The 18,614-nt window shown below is 55.5% G+C and overlaps 3 protein-coding genes across 6 annotated transcripts in view; 1 reads left to right on the forward strand and 2 right to left on the reverse strand.

Moving 5' to 3' along the window:
• The window catches only part of COL26A1 (collagen type XXVI alpha 1 chain), a 553,406-nt gene that overhangs the window by 214,420 nt on the left and 320,372 nt on the right, over nt 1-18,614 (forward strand). The window lies entirely within an intron of this gene.
• CLDN15 (claudin 15) lies at nt 90-7,392 on the reverse strand. Of its 3 annotated transcripts, XM_032756117.2 has the most exons (6): nt 6,023-7,392; nt 5,432-5,905; nt 2,340-2,504; nt 847-928; nt 605-721; nt 90-515 (listed from the first exon to the last, which is right to left on the reverse strand). In XM_032756117.2, exons 2-6 carry the CDS (start codon nt 5,646-5,648, stop codon nt 410-412), a joined length of 687 nt encoding a protein of 228 aa, XP_032612008.1. In that variant the 5' UTR covers nt 5,649-5,905; nt 6,023-7,392; the 3' UTR covers nt 90-409. The 3 variants fall into 3 exon arrangements, with proteins under 3 accessions (XP_032612008.1, XP_032612007.1, XP_058299629.1); XM_032756116.2 differs by having other exon boundaries at nt 5,432-7,392; XM_058443646.1 differs by lacking the exon at nt 605-721 and having other exon boundaries at nt 5,432-7,392.
• FIS1 (fission, mitochondrial 1) lies at nt 7,547-13,752 on the reverse strand. Its single transcript, XM_032756127.2, has 5 exons — nt 13,604-13,752; nt 12,645-12,777; nt 8,913-8,989; nt 8,216-8,321; nt 7,547-7,982 (listed from the first exon to the last, which is right to left on the reverse strand). The coding sequence occupies exons 1-5, from the start codon at nt 13,646-13,648 to the stop codon at nt 7,885-7,887; spliced, it is 459 nt and encodes a 152-aa protein (XP_032612018.1). The 5' UTR covers nt 13,649-13,752; the 3' UTR covers nt 7,547-7,884.

Genomic DNA, 18,614 nt, shown 5'->3' on the forward strand with positions numbered 1-18,614 from the left:
GTGACAGTCTGGGTTCCGAGACCTGAACCGACCCCTCGCACCACCCCTCACCCCTTGCTCGGCCGGCCGCTTCTGACACCTTCAAGCCCTGAACGGTCACAATATACATTTATTAATGAATGTATTTATACAGAATACAAACGTGCGGGGACACCTCCGTCCCCTTCACAGCCCAGAACCCAGGGTCAGAAGATGAGGGATCCAGCCTCAGGGAGAGATATGCGACTTCCCAAGAGCAGTTCTTGGCTTGGAGGGGCCGCGGAGTGCAAGACACGGGGGCGTGGCCGGGGCGGGGCTCCGGGAGCGGGGCGTGGCCGGCCCCTTAGGTTACTACAGGGGAATGGGCCCCGGCCAGGACCCATCTCCTTTGGGCAGTGGGAAGGACAGTGGGACCCACGGGCCAGAGCTGCTACACGTAGGCGTTTCTGCCGTATTTGCCAAAGCTGCTGTCGCCTTCTTGGTCCGAGGTGGCGACGGGCATCACGGACACTGGAGCCTGGTAGGGCCGCCGGGCGCTGCGGGGAGGGGCCGGGGTCAGAGCGGGGGCGCGGCCCTCCTCTCCCCAATCTCGCCTGGCCCCAGCCTGCGCCTCTCCCCCTCTCACCTGGCGGCTGGGTCCTCGTCAGAGCCGCAGCAGCAGGTGGAGCAGAGGCAGAGGCCACCCAGGATGGAGATCAGGGAGGCGCTCCAGCCCAGGTAGAGGGCGGGGCCCAGCTCGTACCTGCGCACAGGGGCGGCGCGGGGGCGGGGGACCAGTGAGGCGCCAGCCGGGGGGGGGGGGGGGGGCGGGGGGGCAGGGCTGAGTTTCACCCGGTGCCCCGAGGGCGGGGCGGTCCCCTCACTCACTTGGTTCCGGGGTACAAGGGGTCGAAGAAGTCCCGGGTGATGTTGAAGGCGTACCAGGAGATGGCCACCATCCCGCAGATACCTGGGGACCGGAGGACGACCCCAGTCCAGGGGGAGGGATAGTGGGGGAAGGGGCTTAGGGGGAGAGGCAGGCAGGGGCTGCCCAGAGTAGGACGGGGGCACCAAGTCCAAGAGCAGCAACTTCACTCAATTCCTTTCTCCCCACCCCAGTTTATAAGCCTTCCTCCTTCCTGGGGTCAACTTCTCAGGGTAGCCCTTAGGCCCCTAACTTCAGCCCACCCAGCTCATCTCCCACTACCTTGACCTCCTCCTGCCTTTTCTCTCTTTGGTCACAAACCTACCTAGTTCATGCCCACCTCTAGGGCCTTCATCCCATCATCTCCTCACCCAGATGGAGCCCCATCCAAATCCCGCCCACCCTTGAAAGCCCAGCTGGGCCCTGGGAGTCCAGGGTCGTCCTTTCCTGAAGCCAGGCAGACCCCCGGGCTAGCAACACCCTATTCACTGGGGGCTTGTCCTCTTGCAAGCCACCTGACCTTTCTGGGCCTGTTTTTACCTCTGGAAAATAAGCAATACCCACCCTACCTCGAAGGCTTATTGTGAGGCAATGGGTGCAGAAATATTCTGCAAATTGAAAAGCAATGGCCAGATGGCATTGTTTTTGTTTTTTGCTGAGATGGGTTCTCACTATGCTGCCCAGGCTAGTCTGGAACTCCTAGGCTCAAGCCAGTTCTCCTGCTTTGGCCATTTTTTTTTTGACAGTCTCACTCTTTTACCCAGGCTGGAGTGCAGTGGCACGACCTTGGCTTACTGCAACCGTCCGCTTCCCAGGTTCAAGTGATTCTCCTGCCTCAGCCTCCAAGTCGGTGGGACTACAGGTGCCTGCCACCATGCCTGGCTAATTTTTTTTTTTTTTTGTATTTTTAGTAGAGACAGGGTTTCATCATCTTGGCCAGGCTGGTTTTGAACTCCTGACCTCGGGTGATCCACCCACCTCAGCCTCCCGAAGTGCTGGGATTACAGGCGCGAGCCACTGCACCTGGCCCTGCCTCGGCCTTTCAAAGTGCTGGGATTACAGGCATGAGCCACCACGCCCCTTGGTATGGCATTGTGGTTGTGCACTGGGTGTGTGCCGTAGTATGCACCCTAACTCTGCTCCCTAGCCAGGATGTAAGCTCCCAGAGGCAGCTGCTCACTCTCATCTTCGAAGTCCCTCCCACACCTGTCCATGGCCGGCCCCTACTGGGAGCTCAAGAAACACTGCCATTGGGCTGATTTGCAGCCAGGAGATCTGGGGAGTACAGATGAGGCAGGGGTGAGCAGGTGTCCATGCAGCAGGGTAGGGGAGGCGAGCATGAGGAGTGGGAATTGGAGATAAGATGAGGACAAAGCAGCCTGAAGTCTGCGGCCGAGGGCGACCCCCGGCCCCCACCGCCATGCAGACCCCTGCCCCATCACCTTCCCCCAGTTACCGGCCAGAATGTGGAGGGCCCCTGCGGTGGCCGCCAGCTTGGCTTTCCTGGAGAGCTCCAGGCCCCCAATGTTGGTGCAGCGCAGGCCCGCTATGCCTAGCAAGAGGCCGAGGAAGCCCAGGAGGATGGCGGTGATCATGAGTGCCCGGCAGGCCTGAATATACCCTGGGGGCGGGCACAGTCGTCAGCCTTTCCCCCCATCTCCCCTCTGCGACGGAGCCAGCCCGACAGTCCCTCACCATCCCGGGTTCAAGTGATTCTCCTGCCTCAGCCTCCCAAGTAGCTGGGATTACAGACACACGCCACCACACCCGGCTAATTTTTGTATTTTTAGTAGAGACAGGGTTTCACCATGTTGTCCAGGCTGGTCTCGAACTCCTGACCCCAAGTGATCTGCTTGCCTTGGCCTCCCAAAGTGCTGGGATTACAGGCATGAGCCACTGTGCCAGGCCCCCCTCACCTTCTTGCTCTCTTGTACCTAACAGTCCCCAAGTCCTCTCCTTCCCCTGGGCTCCTCCAGCCTACCCAGTTGCAGTCACCCCTCCCTCCTTAGGCATCTGGGCCCCTCCCACCCTGCTCCCCACTCCTCCCATGCACCTGGCACGCTTTGCTTGTGCCTGGATTACAGGCTTTCTCCTGGGCACTCTTGACACTTGAGCTGGGTAACTATTCTGGGGGCCATCCTGTGCACTGTGGGATGTTCAGAAGCCTCCCTGACCTCTACCCACGGGGTGCCAGTAGCAGCCCCCTCCCCACAAGCTATGACAATCATTGTGCAAAGTCGCCCGGCTGAGAACAACTGCCTTATCAGGTTGCTCTCATGTTGCTGGGTATACAGAAACCACAGCTAAGCATCGCTGTCGCCTTCCCCACGTCTGATTCCACTCCAGGTCCTTCACTGTCCTAGCCCAGTGCTGGACATTTTGACCTTGGTTTCTTCCTGGAATAACAGGTAGGGGGCAGCAGTGCTGTATAGCAGAGGGTCTAGGGCAGTTTTAGAGACAGGGTCTTGCTTTGTCGCCCAGGCCAGAGTGCAGTAGCGCCACCACAGCTCACCACTGCAGCCTTGACTGAACTCCTGGGTGCAGGCGATCCTCCGGCCTCAGCCTCCTGAGTAGCTCAGGTTACAGGCGTGTACCACCACACCCAGTCGAGTTTCTGACCTAGGTGGAATCCCGGGCCCAGGACCGATCCAGGTCAGTCTAGCTCAGTCTTTCAGTGCCTCAGTTTCCCTTTTCTCAGAGCTGAAGGAAGCTGCGGGCTCCCTCTTGCTTCCCCCTTCTCCTCCCTTCTCTGTCTTTGATAGTTGCCAAGCATTCCGAGGACCTTGCACCCCTTTCCCGGGTGGGGCATAACCGTTGGTGCTGAACGGGAAAGGCTGAGTCCCTGCCAGGAGATGCAGGGTGCAGAGTCGGGAGGTAGGCAGGAGGGGCAAAGTTCTCTGGGAGTACTTTCTTCCTCCCAGCCACTCCCTCTGGGGCTGACACGAGTCTGAGTCCCCAGGTGGCTCTGGCAGTCAATGGAGAGATTATGGAAGAGCCCAGGGGCACATGGGCTGCGTGGCCAGGGGCTGGGGTTCACGGTTGGGAGATGCAGTCAGGTCCCTCTCCCAGGACCACCCCAGCCGTGGAGTCTGAATCCCAACTCCCCTCTCCTGCCTGTGTGACTCAGGGTGGGGTGCTGCACCTTGCCAAGGCTTTTCAGCTTCTGTAAAAGGTTCCCCCTACTTCCCCACTGTGGAAAAACGTAGGCAGAAGCACCTAGTGCAACCTGGCCACCCTCTACCCCTGTGCCCTGGGGACTCTGGCACCATCTTTCATGCAGTTGCCAGGGGTGCCCCCTCAGGTGTGCAGGCTCACAGCAGAGCCCCCTCCTCACGGCATGATGTGTCTGGGAAGTGGGTGTAGGGGCTGCTTCCAGTGTCCCTTCTGGACACTCAGAACTCTGGGGTTCTGGCCCAAGTTGTACTCAGCTTTTATAGGTTTTTTTTTGGGGGGGTGGGGGGCACCGGCCCTGCATACAGTCAGTCTTGGAGAAATGGATGAAAACATGAAGCCTCTGCCACTGCCTCAGGAGGGGCTGGGAGTAGTGGGGGCACAGGAGACCCACCCAGGCCCCTTAACTGCTCAGAGCAGCTCCGACATCCCCAGGGGCGAGCTCTCAAGCCCCGCTTCAACCCGGTGTTGCCCTTGGCTCCTTCCCTGCCACACGGTGCCTGGAGAGTGGACTAGCCCCGAAGGACCCAGCAGGGCGTGCAGCGGCACCACACGCAGTTCATGGTCGCCAACGCTCAGTCTCTGGCATAGGACAGATAGAAGGGAGACTGCCCGGGAGAAACAATGCGGCAGCCTCATCCTAGCGGGGAGCAGGGAGCGGGAAAGTGCCGCAGCCACAGAAAGAACTGCCCTGGGTCCACAGAGCTGTTGGCTCCAGCCCTCTAAGACCCCAAAAAGACACTGTCCTGGAAGCCCCACACACCTGGACACACACCGCCTCCTTAGAGCGGACGCTCAACCTGCAACTTGCAAGACGCCTCCCTTCACAGGGGCCCTTTAGACATCAGCTGGACAAGGAGACCAGTGCCCCCCGACAATGAGGCTGGGGAGTCTGTGGAGCCTGGAAGTTGATCAACCTCTAAGAATCCAAGATGGGGCCTCCTCCCCCTGCCCACCCCAGCAATCCCACCCCCAAAACATGCTCAACTGTACTGAGGCCTATGTGTGTTAACATCACGCTAACATTCTGCACTTTCTCAGTCACCTGTGAACTGGGACTCTCGCCCTAACCCTACAGGTGGGAGATGAAGCTGGTTTCATCATTTGCCCACAGCATAGGGCTGGGAAAGGGTGTCTGATTCTGGTGCCTGCACCTGTAACAGCTAGAAGCGCCATACTAGTGCAGGGGGCCACGTGTGGCAAGGTCTTCACTCCAGTTCTAGACAGGGGCCGCCCCCAGCACTCCTGGCTGCAGGAACCCACACCCCCAGAGCTTAATTCAGGCTCCCTGTATCCTCACGGCAGTACCCACCCTCCCCTGGGGTCTCTGCAGCTTCCCCGCCGCCCACTCTCCCTGCAGCGCTCCCCACCCCATACCAGAGAGGGCCAGCATGGACGGGAACTCCCAGCAGTTGTAGACGCCCATGGAGTCGGTGGCACAGCTAAACCAGAGGTTCTCAAAGATGGTGTTGGTGGTGATGACGTTCCCGTGCACGGTGGACACTCGCCAGTAGCTGTTTGGCAGAGTCACCCCCAGCATCAGCAGCCCCACAGCTGCCATGAAGAAGCCAAAGGTTTCCACAGCCATCGACATGGTGGGATGCAGGACCCTGGGGGGCTGGTGCCCCAGAAAGGGGGAGGGGCGGAACCCCTAGGGAACTGGAAGGGGCTGCGGCTAAGGAGGGTTGTCCCAGCAGGCTAGGGTGGAATCGGCCTTGGCCTCTGCCTGCCTCTTCCTCGGGCTCAGGTCCGTCTCCACTTTCTGCCTCCAGGTTTCTGCTTCCCTCCTGCTCTCTGGGTCTCTCTGCTTCCTGGCAGGTCAGAGGAATGAGCTAAGCCTGCGCGCGGCAGCTGTTGACGAGATGGAGGGAATAACCGAAACAGGCCAAAAGTCCACCCCCTCCCCCCAGCCTCTGGGCTGCCCCGGGCTCCCCGCCCCACGAGGGTGGGGGGGGGGGGCAGACTTACCCTGGAGCCACTGACGGATACAGCCAAGGAGGGGCCCCCAAGGGAGGCATTGGGAACTGAGGGGAAGCGTCTGTCTCTGACTCAGCTTTCACTGGGGGCCAAAGAACGGAGTAAGAGGGACAAGGAGTGAAAAGATGACAGAGATAGACGTGAGAGCAACAAGGGATAGAGACAGAGAGAGAATGAACAGCAGCCTTCAGTGGAGAAGGATGGAGGGACCGTGAGAACAATCTAAGATACTCAGACCGAGGGCTTGGGGCATGTGAGTCTCTTAAGGAAGATCAAGCTGGAATGAGGGGACAGGAGGCTGGGAGACCCACAGCTCTGGGCTCCATCCAGCCTGGACTGGAACTCGGCCCCACCATCCATTCACCAGGGAACTCAGGCAGGGAGTTTTAGTCCCGAGCTTCTGGTCTGTCGGTGACAGACCCGACTGCTTACTGCAGGGGCTGTGGTGAGAACTGGGACCAGGGGCCGGGCGCAGTGGCTCTCGCCTGTAATCCTAGCACTTTGGGAGGCTGAGCTGAGAGGACTGCTTGAACTCAGGAGTTCAAGACCAGCCTGGGCAACACACTGAGACCTTATTTGGACCAGGGAGTCAAGTCCCCCACATATAACCAGCGCTTGGCACCGGGGACTGTCCTGTGAGTGTCGCAGGGCTGAGTGAGGCCACCAGGGAGTTGCTCTCACCCAAAACTCGAATTTCCTCCTAAGTTGATCTTTGACTCAGCATTGAGCCTGGTCCTGCTGCCAACAGCCTGGAGCGTGATCCTGTGGCTAAGCTCTGCAACCTGTTCCCAGTTATCAGGGACTGTCACCCACTCTATTCGTTAATGATGATGGATTAGCAGCCTCTGGTCCCCATCCCGAGCCAGTGCAGAGCACCTGTCCAGGGCAGACACTCTCATCTCCTGCTCCGGTTCCCTAGGGCTCTGTCCCTGGGGGCCATCAGCGCTGGCTGCACACCTCCCTGGCCCCACGGCCCTGCTGGGCTTCTCCGGCCTCCCCTCAGGTGTCTCCTCCCCACTCCTGTGCTGGCCTGGGCTGTGGAACGAGAGGTATGCGGTGAAGCAAAACAGGCCCATGCCGAGCCTGGCACGAGGGAGTGAAGCTGGCCAGGTGGGGCTGAGTCCTGACCTTCCAGCCCACAGGCGAGAGCTGGGGCACCCTAGGCTCTGACCTCTCCTGGGACCCCCGCCTACTCCCTGCCAGATGCAGGATTCCTTCCCCCACCGGGCTCCCCCTCCCCAGAGGAGGAGGTAGGAGGAAGGGGAGGCCACAGGAAGACAAAGGGAGGGGAGGGCGGGGAGGAGGAAGCCAAGGGGGCCTGCTGTGGAAAACTCCACAGAGGCAGCTGAGTGGGTCAGAGGAGAATGCAGGCCTGAAGCCCGGCCTGGCTCCGCAGTTCTGCCCGCCCATGCTCAGGTCACTGCCTTTTCCCAGGATTCTGGGACCATGGAAAAGCCCCATGTCTCTGAGCTGCCTGGCACTCTCAAGGATGTGCCTTCAGGAAAGGGAGGAAGGGTGTGGGCTCTCGGCTGCGGGGTGGACGAAGAACCCCATGCCAACCCGGAGGGCAGGGGCAGGAGAGGACCAGGAGTGACGTCTCTGCCCCCTGTGCCCAGCGTTCGGAACCCACCCCTCCCCTCAATGCAGACACCGGGGTTCCCAAGCCACAGCCGTGTTTTATTTACACTCATCCCAAAGCACACGATATGGGGCTGAAGGATGGGTCTCAGGGGAGCAGAAGTTAGTTGAAGGCCACAGAGGACAGAGACAGGGATGCAGGGGGAGAACAGGGAAGGGACAGCGAGGATGGACAGGCCCTCCTGGAGTGTTCTCCATGGGCTCCCACGCCTCCTTCAGGATTTGGACTTGGACACAACAAGTCCGATGAGTCCGGCCAGTCCCGCCACACCCAGGGCCATGCCTCCCACGATGGCCATGCCCACGAGTCCATCTGGGGAAGGAAAGGGACAGTGTCAGGAGCCTGGCCCCTGCGGGGACCCTGACGGTCCCCTTCTGCCAACCCTGCTCAACAGAGGCACACCCCTACCTGGAGTCACAGGGCAAGGGGCTCTAAGAACTGGAAGGGTTGGGGCTGAGGGGCTGCCTGGAGGGGTTCATTTACAGAGACCAAAGCGCCCAGGCGTGGGGAAGAGCAGGGCTGAACAAAGGGGCCGAGACTGTCACCTTTCTTCATGGCCTTGTCAATGAGCCGCTCCAGTTCCTTGGCCTGGTTGTTCTGGGGTTCTGTCTGCAGCAACCCGCGGACGTACTTTAAGGCCTTCTCGTATTCCTGCGCTCAGGGAAACGCGCACGCGTCATACACACCCCAGCGTTTGTTTGTTTTTTTTTGTTTTTTTTTTTTAAATAAGAGATGGGGTCTTGCTCTGTTGCCCACGCTGGAGGGCAGCGTCGCAATCACAGCCCACTGCAGCCTCAAACTCCCAGGCTCAAGCAGTCCTCCCGCCTCAGCCTCCTGAGTAGCCGGGATTACAGGTGTGAGCCACTGGGCTGGCTACACCTCAGTATCCACCACTCCTCCTGCCCACCTGAAGGGCCTTCCCTTCTTCAGCCCTGGGGGCTCCTCCCTCGACCTCCACACCCTCCCTCCCTCCAGCCCCACCCCACGGAGTAGAGTCCACAAACAACCCCAACTCTGCGGGAGATAACAGTGCAAGGCTTGGGCCTGCACCCAATCTCTTGACGTCACCTTCCTCCCCACACCCTCGCCACTCTGATCTTCCCTGGGAGTCCTCATCTGACACCGCTCTGCACCTCTGCACCCCTTCAGACTTCCCGCTGTCCAGGGCTCCACCCTGGAGGACACAGTAAGAAGGTCCTGCAGCCCCAGAGGAGGATGAAGGGAACGGGGGCCCCACCTCACCTTGAGCCGGTAGTTCCCCACGGCCAGGTAGAAGACGTAATCCCGCTGTTCCTCCTTGCTCCCTTTGGGCAGCAGCTCTGGGGAGGAGCAGAGAAGAGGGTGAGAAATGCTTCTTTCCTAATACTTTCCTAATACTGTGTCCCAGAGGCCCCTTCCACTTTCTGAATGCCTCTGTGATCCTGGGAGGGTCATAGTCCTAAGCCTCCCTTTCAGCTCCAGTCACTCCCAGCACCCTAGCCAGAGCTCTGGGGCAGGGAGAACCCCAGCTGTGCCAACATCCCAGTGACAGAACATCCCTTTTATCAGTATTACAGTCAACTGGTCCATCCAACTGAAATGAGGAAATCGGGGCCCTGGAGAAGCCAAGGCAGCGTGACTCAGTTTTGGCATCTGCTGTGGTTTTTTTTTTTCAGACGGAGTTTCACTCGTCGCCCAGGCTGGAGTGCAATGGCATGATCTCGGCTCACTGCAACCTTCGCCTCCCGGGTTCAAGCGATTCTCCTGCCTCAGTTTCCCGAGCAGCTGGAATTACAGGCGCCCGCCACCACACCTGGCTAATTTTCGTATTTTCAGTAGAGATGGAGTTTCACCACGTTGGCCAGGCTGGTCTCAAACTCCTGACCTCAAGTGATATGCCTGCCTCGGCCTCCCAAAGTGCTGCTGTTGTGGTTTTAACTAAACTGTCTGCTGTACAATTATTGTTTAAAAAAAAAATGTTAGGACTCCCTCCCCCTTTAAAAAAATCAGCTCAAAACTCACCTTCAATCAGCCTTCCCTGAAGACCCCACCTGACTTTGTCTTCCTTCCTTTTTTTTTTTTTTTTTTAAAAGAGACAGGGTCGGCTGTGAGCGGTAGCTCACGACTATAATCCCAGCACTTTGGGAAGCTGAGCCGGGCGGATCACCTGAGGTCAGGAGTTTGAGACCAGACTGACCAACATGGAGAAACCCCGTCTCTACTAAAAATACAAAATTAGCCGGGCGTGTTGGCACATGCCTATAATCCCAGCTACTTGGGAGGCTGGGGCAGCAGAATTGCTTGAACCCTGACCCAGCCATCCCATTACTGGGTATATACCCAAAGGATTATAAATCATGCTGCTATAAAGACACATGCACACGTATGTTTATAGCGGCACTACTCACAATAGGAAAGACTTGGAACCAACCTAAATATCCAACAACCATAGACTGGATTAAGAAAATGTGGCACATATACACCATGGAATACTATGCAGCCATAGAAAATGAGGAGTTCCATGTCCTTTGTAGGGACATGGATGAAGCTGGAAACCATTCTTAGCAAACTATCGCAAGGATAAAAAACCAAACGCTGCATGTTCTCACTCATAGGTGGGAATTGAACAACGAGAACACATGGACACAGGAAGGGGAACATCACACGCTGGGGACTATTGTGGGGTGGGGGGAGGGGGGAGGGATAGCATTAGGAGATATACCTAATGCTAAATGACGAGTTAATGTGTGCAGCACACCAACATGGCACATGTATACATATGTAACTAACCTGCACGCTGTGCACATGTACCCTAAAACTTAAAGTATAATAATAATAAAATTAAAAAAAAAAAAAAAAGAATTGCTTGAACCCAGTAGGTGGAGGTTGTGGTGAGCCAAGATTGCACCATTGCACACTCAGTCTTGGGGAAAAAAAAAAAAAAACGGAGACAGGGTCTCGCTCTGTCACCCCAGTCTGGAGCACAGTAGCACGTCCATGGCTCACTGCAGCCTCGAACTCCTGGGGTCAGTGATCCTCCTGCCTCAGCCTCCCAAGTAGCTGGGACTATAAGCACACACCGCCATGCCTGGCTAATTTAAAAATTTTTGTTATAGAGACAGGCCAGGTGGTCTCAAATTCCTGGCTTCAAGCCATCCTCTGGCCTTGGCCTCCCAAAGTGCTGGGATTACAGGCATGAGCCACAGTGCCTGGCCCCACTGGACTTTCTTAATTCAGAGAATTCCCAGAGGATAACTGTACTGTATGCACTAGAATTTGTTGCTAAATAATTCTGCAGGTGTTTATAAATCTTCCTAAACGTTTGTACTGTCTCCTCAACTAGACTGGCAACACTTAGAGAGGCTGTTTCTTCTATATCTACACCCTGCTGTAGAATAAACCTGAAAATCTGAATTGCCGAAGTAGACAAACATAGGGTAAAAATATTTGTACCTTTTAAGAAAGAGTCTTATTTTTATAGATTTTTTTTTTTTTTTTTGAGACAGAGTCTCACTCTGTTGCCCAGGCTGGAGTGCAATGGCGTGATCTTGGCTCACTGCAACCTCTGTCTCCCAAGTTCCAGTGATTCTCCTGCCTCAGCCTCCTGAGTAGCTGGGATTACAGGTGCGCGCCACCACGCCTGGCTAATTTTTGTATTTTTAGTAGAGACAGGGTTTCACCATGTTGATCAGGCTGGTCTCGAACTCCTGACCTTGTGATCCACCTGCCCTGGCCTCCCAAAGTGCTGGGATTACAGGTGTGAGCCACTGCGCCTGGCCATTTTTATAGATTTTCAATAGGCATCCTTTGCTAACACAGTCGGCATTCTGTATTCATGGATTCATCGAACCATGGATCAAAAATACTCAGGAAAAAAAAAAAGATAGTTGCATCTGTACTGAACATGACCAGACCTTTTTTTCTTGCCATTATTCCCTAAACAATACAGTATACTACTTATACAGCATTTACATTGTATTTGGTATTATAAGTAATCTACAGATGATTTAAAGTATATAGGAGAAGGTGCACAGGTTACATGTAAATACCACATCATTTTATATATGGGACTTGGATGACTATTGGTATCTGTGGGGGTGGGGTTCCTAGAACCAATCCCCCATGGCTACAGAGGGATGGCTGTACACTGACTGTGTGCTTATAAATGATTACTTGAACAAAAGGAGCTACAGAGAAATTAAGTGGTTAAGTATTGTGGCCTCTGACAAATGATGACCCACCTAAAACCAATGGGAAATAGGGTTCCAATCCAAAAAGCACCATCTAGCTGGACGCGGTGGATCACGCTTGTAATCCCAACACTTTGGGAGGCCGAGGTGGGCAGATCACCTGAGGTCAGGAGTTCGAGACCAGCCTGACCAACATGGTGAAACCCTGTCTCTACAAAAAATACAAAAATTAGCTGGGCGTGGTAGTGGGCGCCTGTAATCCCAGCTACTCAGGATGTTGAGGCCGGAGAATTGCTTGAACCGGGAGGTGGCGGTTGCAGTGAGCTGAGACAGCGCCACTGTACTCCAGCCTGGGGGACAGAGCAAGACTCCGTCTCAAACAAAAAACAAAAGCACTATCTGCTCACAATTTTGTAGGACAGTCCTCTGTACCTCTTCCATGCCACAAAAGATTCTCAATAGCTGCTAACTAAGCAACACGGCGGTGGTGTTGGGGGGAAGGGCATGGCTAGGTCTCACAAAACAGGAGCTTCTAGTCCCAATTCAGCCATTAACTGATTAGTTGCGTGACCTCAAGTCACTTTCCCAGATCAAGACAGTTCTGGGGGAACTGACATGCTACCACTCTGTCTGGCAAAACAATGGTGGGCGGTAAGTAGCCAAAAGTTCACTGGGAGACGTCAAGCTAAGTATAGCCCTTGGTGCAGTAAATCTACCGGAGACAACTGAGAGGTGACTGGACTACGGGGCCCACATCACAGAGCAGCCCAGATGGCAGCGGGAAGGGGAGAGTACAGCGCCTCACCCTCGAGCAGCACGATGCCTTTACGGATGTCATCATTGTACTTGCTCCGCACCAGGCACCAGGCGTACTCAAACTGCGTGCTCTTGGACACCGAGCCTGCTGCCTTCTCAGACTGAAATTTCTTTTCAAACTTCTGCCACAGGGGAGGAAAGGAATCATTTAGAAATGAAAGGCGTCAACCATTCTCTATCTGGACATGCCATCTCCCTGGCTCTGCCCCCTTTCCCTCGCAGGTCTTGGTATCGGGCACCCCAGCTTCTGCTATCTCCATGCCCCGGACCCAGACTTTCGGCTCCTCCGGGCCTGCGGGCCAGCTCTTGTGACACAGGCCCCTGGTCTCCCCTCCCCCCGGCGGTACCGAGCGGAGATGCCACCTGGTGGCAGCTCCAGGCACCGCTCCCGGAGCAGCTGACCCCGGCGGCCGAACCAGTAAACACGCTGTCAGAACTGCTCAACAACAGCCCACGCGGTCCTCATTTGAGGCTGCTGGCCCCATCTTGCCCCACCCTGCCGGGCCTAGACCTTTTATTGTCCAGGAATAGAAGTAGTGCCTACCTCCTAGAGCTACAAAGGCTGAGATCTGGCATGCGATGCCTTAGCACCGTGCCGGACGCAGTAATAGGTGACACCTTATGATGGTCACTGTATTCCTCCACCGCTGGAGGAGCGCCCTGAGCTGACAGCACCTGCATGATCCCAGAGCCCGTCAGCCTAACCACGGTCGGGCTCCAGGCCCGTAGTCTTTGAGGTGTGGGGGCTCAGGACACTACAACTCCCAGGAGCCTCTGCGGCATAGCGGGCTCTCCGGGCAGGAGCCAGGCGCTGTGGAGGCTGCCGGGAGCCGTAGTTCGGCTTCCCTCGGCCAAGCCGATGCCGGGAGGAGGGTTCGGCCCCTACCTGACTCTCCTCAGGACCCGCCCTCCGACCTTCCCTTTCCCTCTGTCCGGGCCAGGCCTCACCAGCAGGTCCTCCACAGACACCAGCTCGTTCAGCACGGCCTCCATGGCCACTGCCCCCGCGAGCCTCACACTACAATCTACGTGCCACAGTCTCCATGGCCCAGTAGCAAGGGCGGAGAGCCACTTCCGGCGTCCGGCGGATGCGGGCACGACCTGGCGACGCCCCGCCCCTTCCTCTCAGCTCAGCAGCGCCGGCGGGGCGCTAGTGCGCAGGCTCGGCCGATCCCTCCAGCCAGCAGATTGCGCGCAGGGAGACCTTTCCCAGGTTGGTCTTCCCAGGTGCCTCAACCGGTGCCTTCCTCCGCGGAGGCTTCCCTAGGGAAACTGGAGGCTATGTCTTAGCGGTTAGCCCCCAGGATGAAAACAGCAAAAAGAGGAGGGTGAGTAGCTGGCCAGAGATCACATCACATTAGGGTGCCAAGCTGACGCCCCTCAGAAATCTAGGACCTTGGAGGCCACGTGACTTTTCACTGCCTGCAACAAAATCTTAACTAGAACGGGGTGGGGCGGGGGAGGAGACCGGGCGCGTAGCTCACGCCTGTAAGCCCAACACCTTGCGAGGCCGCGGTGGGAAGATCGCTGGAGGCCAGGAGTTCCAAGACCAGCCTGAGCAACATAGCGAGACCCTATCTCTACAAAATTTTTAAAAAAATTAACCGGCGTGGTGGCGTGCACCTGTACTCCCAGCTACTGGGGCGGCTGAGGCAGAAGGATCGCTTGAGTCGAGTTCGAGGCTGCAGTGAGTTATCACGCCACTGCACTCCAGCTTGAGCGACAGAGACCTTGTCTCAAAAAACCCACCAACAGGCCGGGCGCGGTGGCTCACGCTTGTAATCCCAGCACTTTGGGAGGCCGAGGCGGGCGGATCACGAGGTCAGGAGATCGAGACCACGGTGAAACCCCGTCTCTACTAAAAAAATACAAAAAATTAGCCGGGCGTGGTGGCAGGCGCCTGTAGTCCCAGCTACTCGGAGAGGCTGAGGCAGGAGAATGGCGTGAACCCGGGAGGCAGAGCTTGCAGTGAGCCGAGATTGCGCCACTGCACTCCAGCCTGGGCGACAGAGCGAGACTCCGTCTCAAAAAAAAAAAAAAAAAAAAAAAAAAACAAACCCACCAACAGCAGCAAACTAGTATTGGGGCTTCTTGGGCCTCTGCTGACTCTCACAATGCAACAGCAGAGGCAACTGGATCTGTAAACCACACAGCCAGAGGCTGGGGTAATCATAAGAGACACTATCAACGGGAAGTTTTTCAAAAAGCAACGGCTCCATTATTGGCAGAGAAGGTCCAATTTTTAATATTATTTACATAAACCATTTTGTGAGTGCACCCCAGGCGGGAAACCTGCCACATGGGGTCACGGACAATGGGGAGCTTAGCAGTGAGGAGCTATCAGAGCATGGGAAGGAGGAAGGTGTGGGCACCTCTGGCTTCAGTTTCTGTGCAGTGAGGGGACTCGGTAGGTAGCAACTTTCAAATTCTTTTTCCCTTGAGTCACATTGGAGTGTAAGTTCCTTGAGGGCAGAGACTTACCTTGCTTATCCAGCATCTAGCACAAGGCTTGGCAGAGAGTGAGTGCTCAATAAATATTTGTTGAATAAACACGGAAAAAGCAAATTAATTGTAAACAAGGCATTGCACATGCAAGGGATAATCATCCAGACACCTTCTGTGTTTGCAAAGCCCCTTTAATTTTTATTATTTTTTAGAGACAGGGTCTCACTCTGTGGCCCAGGCTGGAGTGCAAGCAGCGGCACAATCAGAGCTCACTGCAGCCTTGACCTCCTGAGCTCCTACAATCCTCCTGCCTTAGTCTCCCAAGAAGCTGGGACTACAGGTGTGCACCACCACACCCAGGTATTTTTTTTTTTTTTTTTGAGACAGTTTCTTGCTCTGTCACCCAGGCTGGAGCGCAGTGGCACAATCTCAGCTCACTGCAACCTCTGCCTGCTGGGTTCGAGCGATTCTCTTGCTTCAGCCTCCCAAGCAGCTGGGATTACAGGCGCCAGCCACCACACCCGGCTAATTTTTGTATTTTTAGCAGAGATGGGGTTTCACCATGTCAGCTAGGCTGGTCTGAAACTCTTGACCTCAGGTGATCAGCCTGCCTCGGCCTCCCAAAGTGTTGGGATTACAGGCGTGAGCCACCGTGCCCGGCCAAGCCTCTAATATTTTTCTTCTCATAATAGTCTCATAATAGTTAGAAAGACAAGAGTTATTCTTCCTTATTTGGCTTGGATGGTTGAAATAACTGATACAGTGAGCTCTGTAAGCCCTGACAGAATCCCCAGGTTGGGGAACTGGCTCCCTGATGCCCACTAGCATAAGCCTCAAGGAGAAAACTTCACGTTCATTCAGAGAGGCATAGAGCATCTAATTTTGCCTGGGCCTTGGGGTGGGCACAGATGACACTAGGGCTGAGTGTGGTGGCTCACGCCTGTATTCCCAGCACTTTGGGAGGCCAAAGCGGGTGGATCACCTGAGGTCAGGAGTTCGAGACCAGCCTGGCCAACATGATGAAATCCCATCTTTACTAAAAATACAAAAAATGCGCCTCTGCCTGGCCGCCCACCGTCTGTATGTGAGGAGCGCCTCTGCCAGGCCGCCTACCATCTGGGAAGTGAGGCGTGCCTCTGCCTGGCCCCCACACCGTCTGGGATATAAGGAGCACCTTTCTCCAGCCGCCACCCCATCTGGGAAGTGAGGAACGCATCTGCCCAGCTGCTGCCCCGTCTGGGAAGTGAGGAGTACCTCTGCCCGGCCGTCCCACCATCTGGGAAGTGAGGCGTGCCTCTGCCTGGCCCCCACACCGTCTGGGATATAAGGAGCGCCTCTCTCCAGCCGCCGCCCCATCTGGGAAGTGAGGAGCGCCTCTGCCCAGCTGCTGCCCTGTCTGGGAAGTGAGGAGCACCTCTGCCCGGCCGTCCCACCATCTGGGAAGTGAGGAGTGCCTCTGCCTGGCCCCTGCACCGTCTGGGAAGTGAGGAGTTCTTCTGCCCAGCCGCCCCACCATCTGGGAAGTGAGAAAGCTTCTGCCTGGTCGCCACCCCATCTAGGAAGTGAGGAATGCCTCTGCCCATCCGCTGTGCAGTCCTCCAAGTGTGAAGTGACAGCCTTGTATGTGATCTTTCTGCCTTCCCCATTTGCATTTTCGACATTCAAGTTTACTTTTTAATTAAAAAAAAAAAATATATATATATATACACACACAAAAAAAATTAGCCGGTGGTGGTGGTGGGTGCCTGTAATCCCAGTTACTTGGGAGCCTGAGGCAGGAGAATCGCTTGAACCCGGGAGGTGGAGGCGGCACTGAGCCGAGATCCCATCACTGCACTTCAACCTGGGCAATGAGAGCGAAACTCCATCTCTTAAAAAAAAAAAAAAAAAGAAAGATGGACACAATATGAAGCAGGTGACTGAAAACAGGACTGAAGACGGGAGGCAAACACTGGCAGGGCAGGGAACACAGGAAGACGACGGGGGCACTCCTATTAGGAGGCTCCTTTTTCGGGGGCAGCCTGAACCGAAGTCATGTTTATATTTGCTGCAGCCCTTGGTAGAGGCCTGGTGCATGGCAGAAGCACCATCAGGATGTGCTGAATGTCAACAAGGGATGAAGGGAGAGTGATTTACTCAGGTGGCTCAGTTGCGTGCCAATGAAGAGATCCGAAGTCTGTGGCTTTTCAAGTCTAGTTAGCATAGCCATCCACCTCCGACACAGTGATAGAAAGTAGTCCCTGTTAATTTTACACCAATGGCTGGGCGCGGTGGCTCACGCCTGTAATCCCAGCACTTTGGGAGGCCAAGGCAGGCAGATCACAAGGTCAGGAGATCGAGACCAGCCTGACCAACATGGTGAAACCCGTCTCTACTAAAAATACAAAAATCAGCTGGGCGTGGTGGTGTGCGCCTGTAATCCCAGCTACTCAGAAGACTGAGGCAGGAGAAAAGCTTGAACTCGGGAGGCGGAAGTTGCAGTGAGCCGGTATCGCGCCACTGCACTCCAGCCTGGGCAACAGAGCAAGGCTCTGTCTCAAAAAAACAAAAACAAAAAATTTTACACCCAATTAAGTCCAAACCTGTGTCACCTCTGCATGGATGACTTCAACAGCTGCTTCACTGGTCTCCTGCCTCCATTTACCCCACTACCATCCATTTACGACCCAGTAGTCAGAAGGCTCTTATAAAGACACAATTCTCTGGCTGGGTGCAGTGGTTCATGCCTGTAATCGCAGCACTTTGGGAGGCCAAGGTGCGCAGATTATCTGAGGTGAGGAGTTTGAGACCAGCCTGGCCAACATGGTGAAACCCTGTCTCTACTAAAACTACAAAAATCAGCTGGGCATGGTGGCAAGCGCCTGTAATCCCAGGTATTCGGGAGGCTGAGGCAGAAGAATTGCTTGAATCCAGGAGGCGGAGGTTGCAGTGAGCCAAAATCGTGCCACTGCACTCCAGCCTGGGAGACAGAAACTCCATCTCAAAAAAAAAAAAAAGCAATTCTCAATTTACATCAAACCCTTTCATGCCTTCTCATTGCCCTTAAAACAAACACAGCCTTCAAGGTCCGTTAGGATCTAGCCATGCTTAATTCTCTTCCTCATCTATCACTACCTCTCCTGGTATGTACTATGTACACTGGCCCTATAGGCCTTCCTTCAGCTCTCAAACCCCCAGTGGCCATAGCTCCGCTACACAGGCAGTCCTCTCTGTTTGGAACATCTGTCTCCTCCTCCATTGCTTATTTGGCTCATTCATTTCCTCATGATTTAATTCATTCAAGAAATAATAATTGAGCTCCTACTACATAGTCGTTGTCTACAACTAGTAGCCTGGCACAATGTAAGCCAAGGCGGAGTTTACATTTTCATGGGGAAAACAGAAAAAAATAACTCAACAAATAAAAGCACCGTGACATAATAAGAACTATATATTTGGGGCCGGGCCCAGTGGCTCATGCCTGTAATCCCACCACTTTGGGAGGCCGAGGTGGGCAGATCACCTGAGGTCGGGA

The sequence above is a fragment of the Hylobates moloch genome, unplaced genomic scaffold (assembly GCF_009828535.3).
Source record: "Hylobates moloch isolate HMO894 unplaced genomic scaffold, HMol_V3 SCAFFOLD_1, whole genome shotgun sequence".
NCBI classification, from domain to species: Eukaryota; Metazoa; Chordata; class Mammalia; order Primates; family Hylobatidae; genus Hylobates; species Hylobates moloch.

What these genes read in the sequence shown, in the direction of transcription:
- CLDN15 (XM_032756117.2), bottom strand. Translation starts at nt 5,648, where the DNA reads ATGTCGATGGCTGTGGAAACCTTTGGCTTCTTCATGGCAGCTGTGGGG. An exon ending in GGCCCTCCACATTCTGGCCG is followed by an intron (nt 929 to 2,339) that starts GTAACTGGGGGA and finishes TCCGGTCCCCAG; the next exon opens with GTATCTGCGGGATGGTGGCC. An exon ending in GACGAGGACCCAGCCGCCAG is followed by an intron (nt 516 to 604) that starts GTGAGAGGGGGA and finishes CCCTCCCCGCAG; the next exon opens with CGCCCGGCGGCCCTACCAGG.
- FIS1 (XM_032756127.2), bottom strand. Translation starts at nt 13,648, where the DNA reads ATGGAGGCCGTGCTGAACGAGCTGGTGTCTGTGGAGGACCTGCTG. An exon ending in TGGGGAACTACCGGCTCAAG is followed by an intron (nt 8,322 to 8,912) that starts GTGAGGTGGGGC and finishes CCCTGAGCGCAG; the next exon opens with GAATACGAGAAGGCCTTAAA. An exon ending in TGACAAGGCCATGAAGAAAG is followed by an intron (nt 7,983 to 8,215) that starts GTGACAGTCTCG and finishes TTCCTTCCCCAG; the next exon opens with ATGGACTCGTGGGCATGGCC.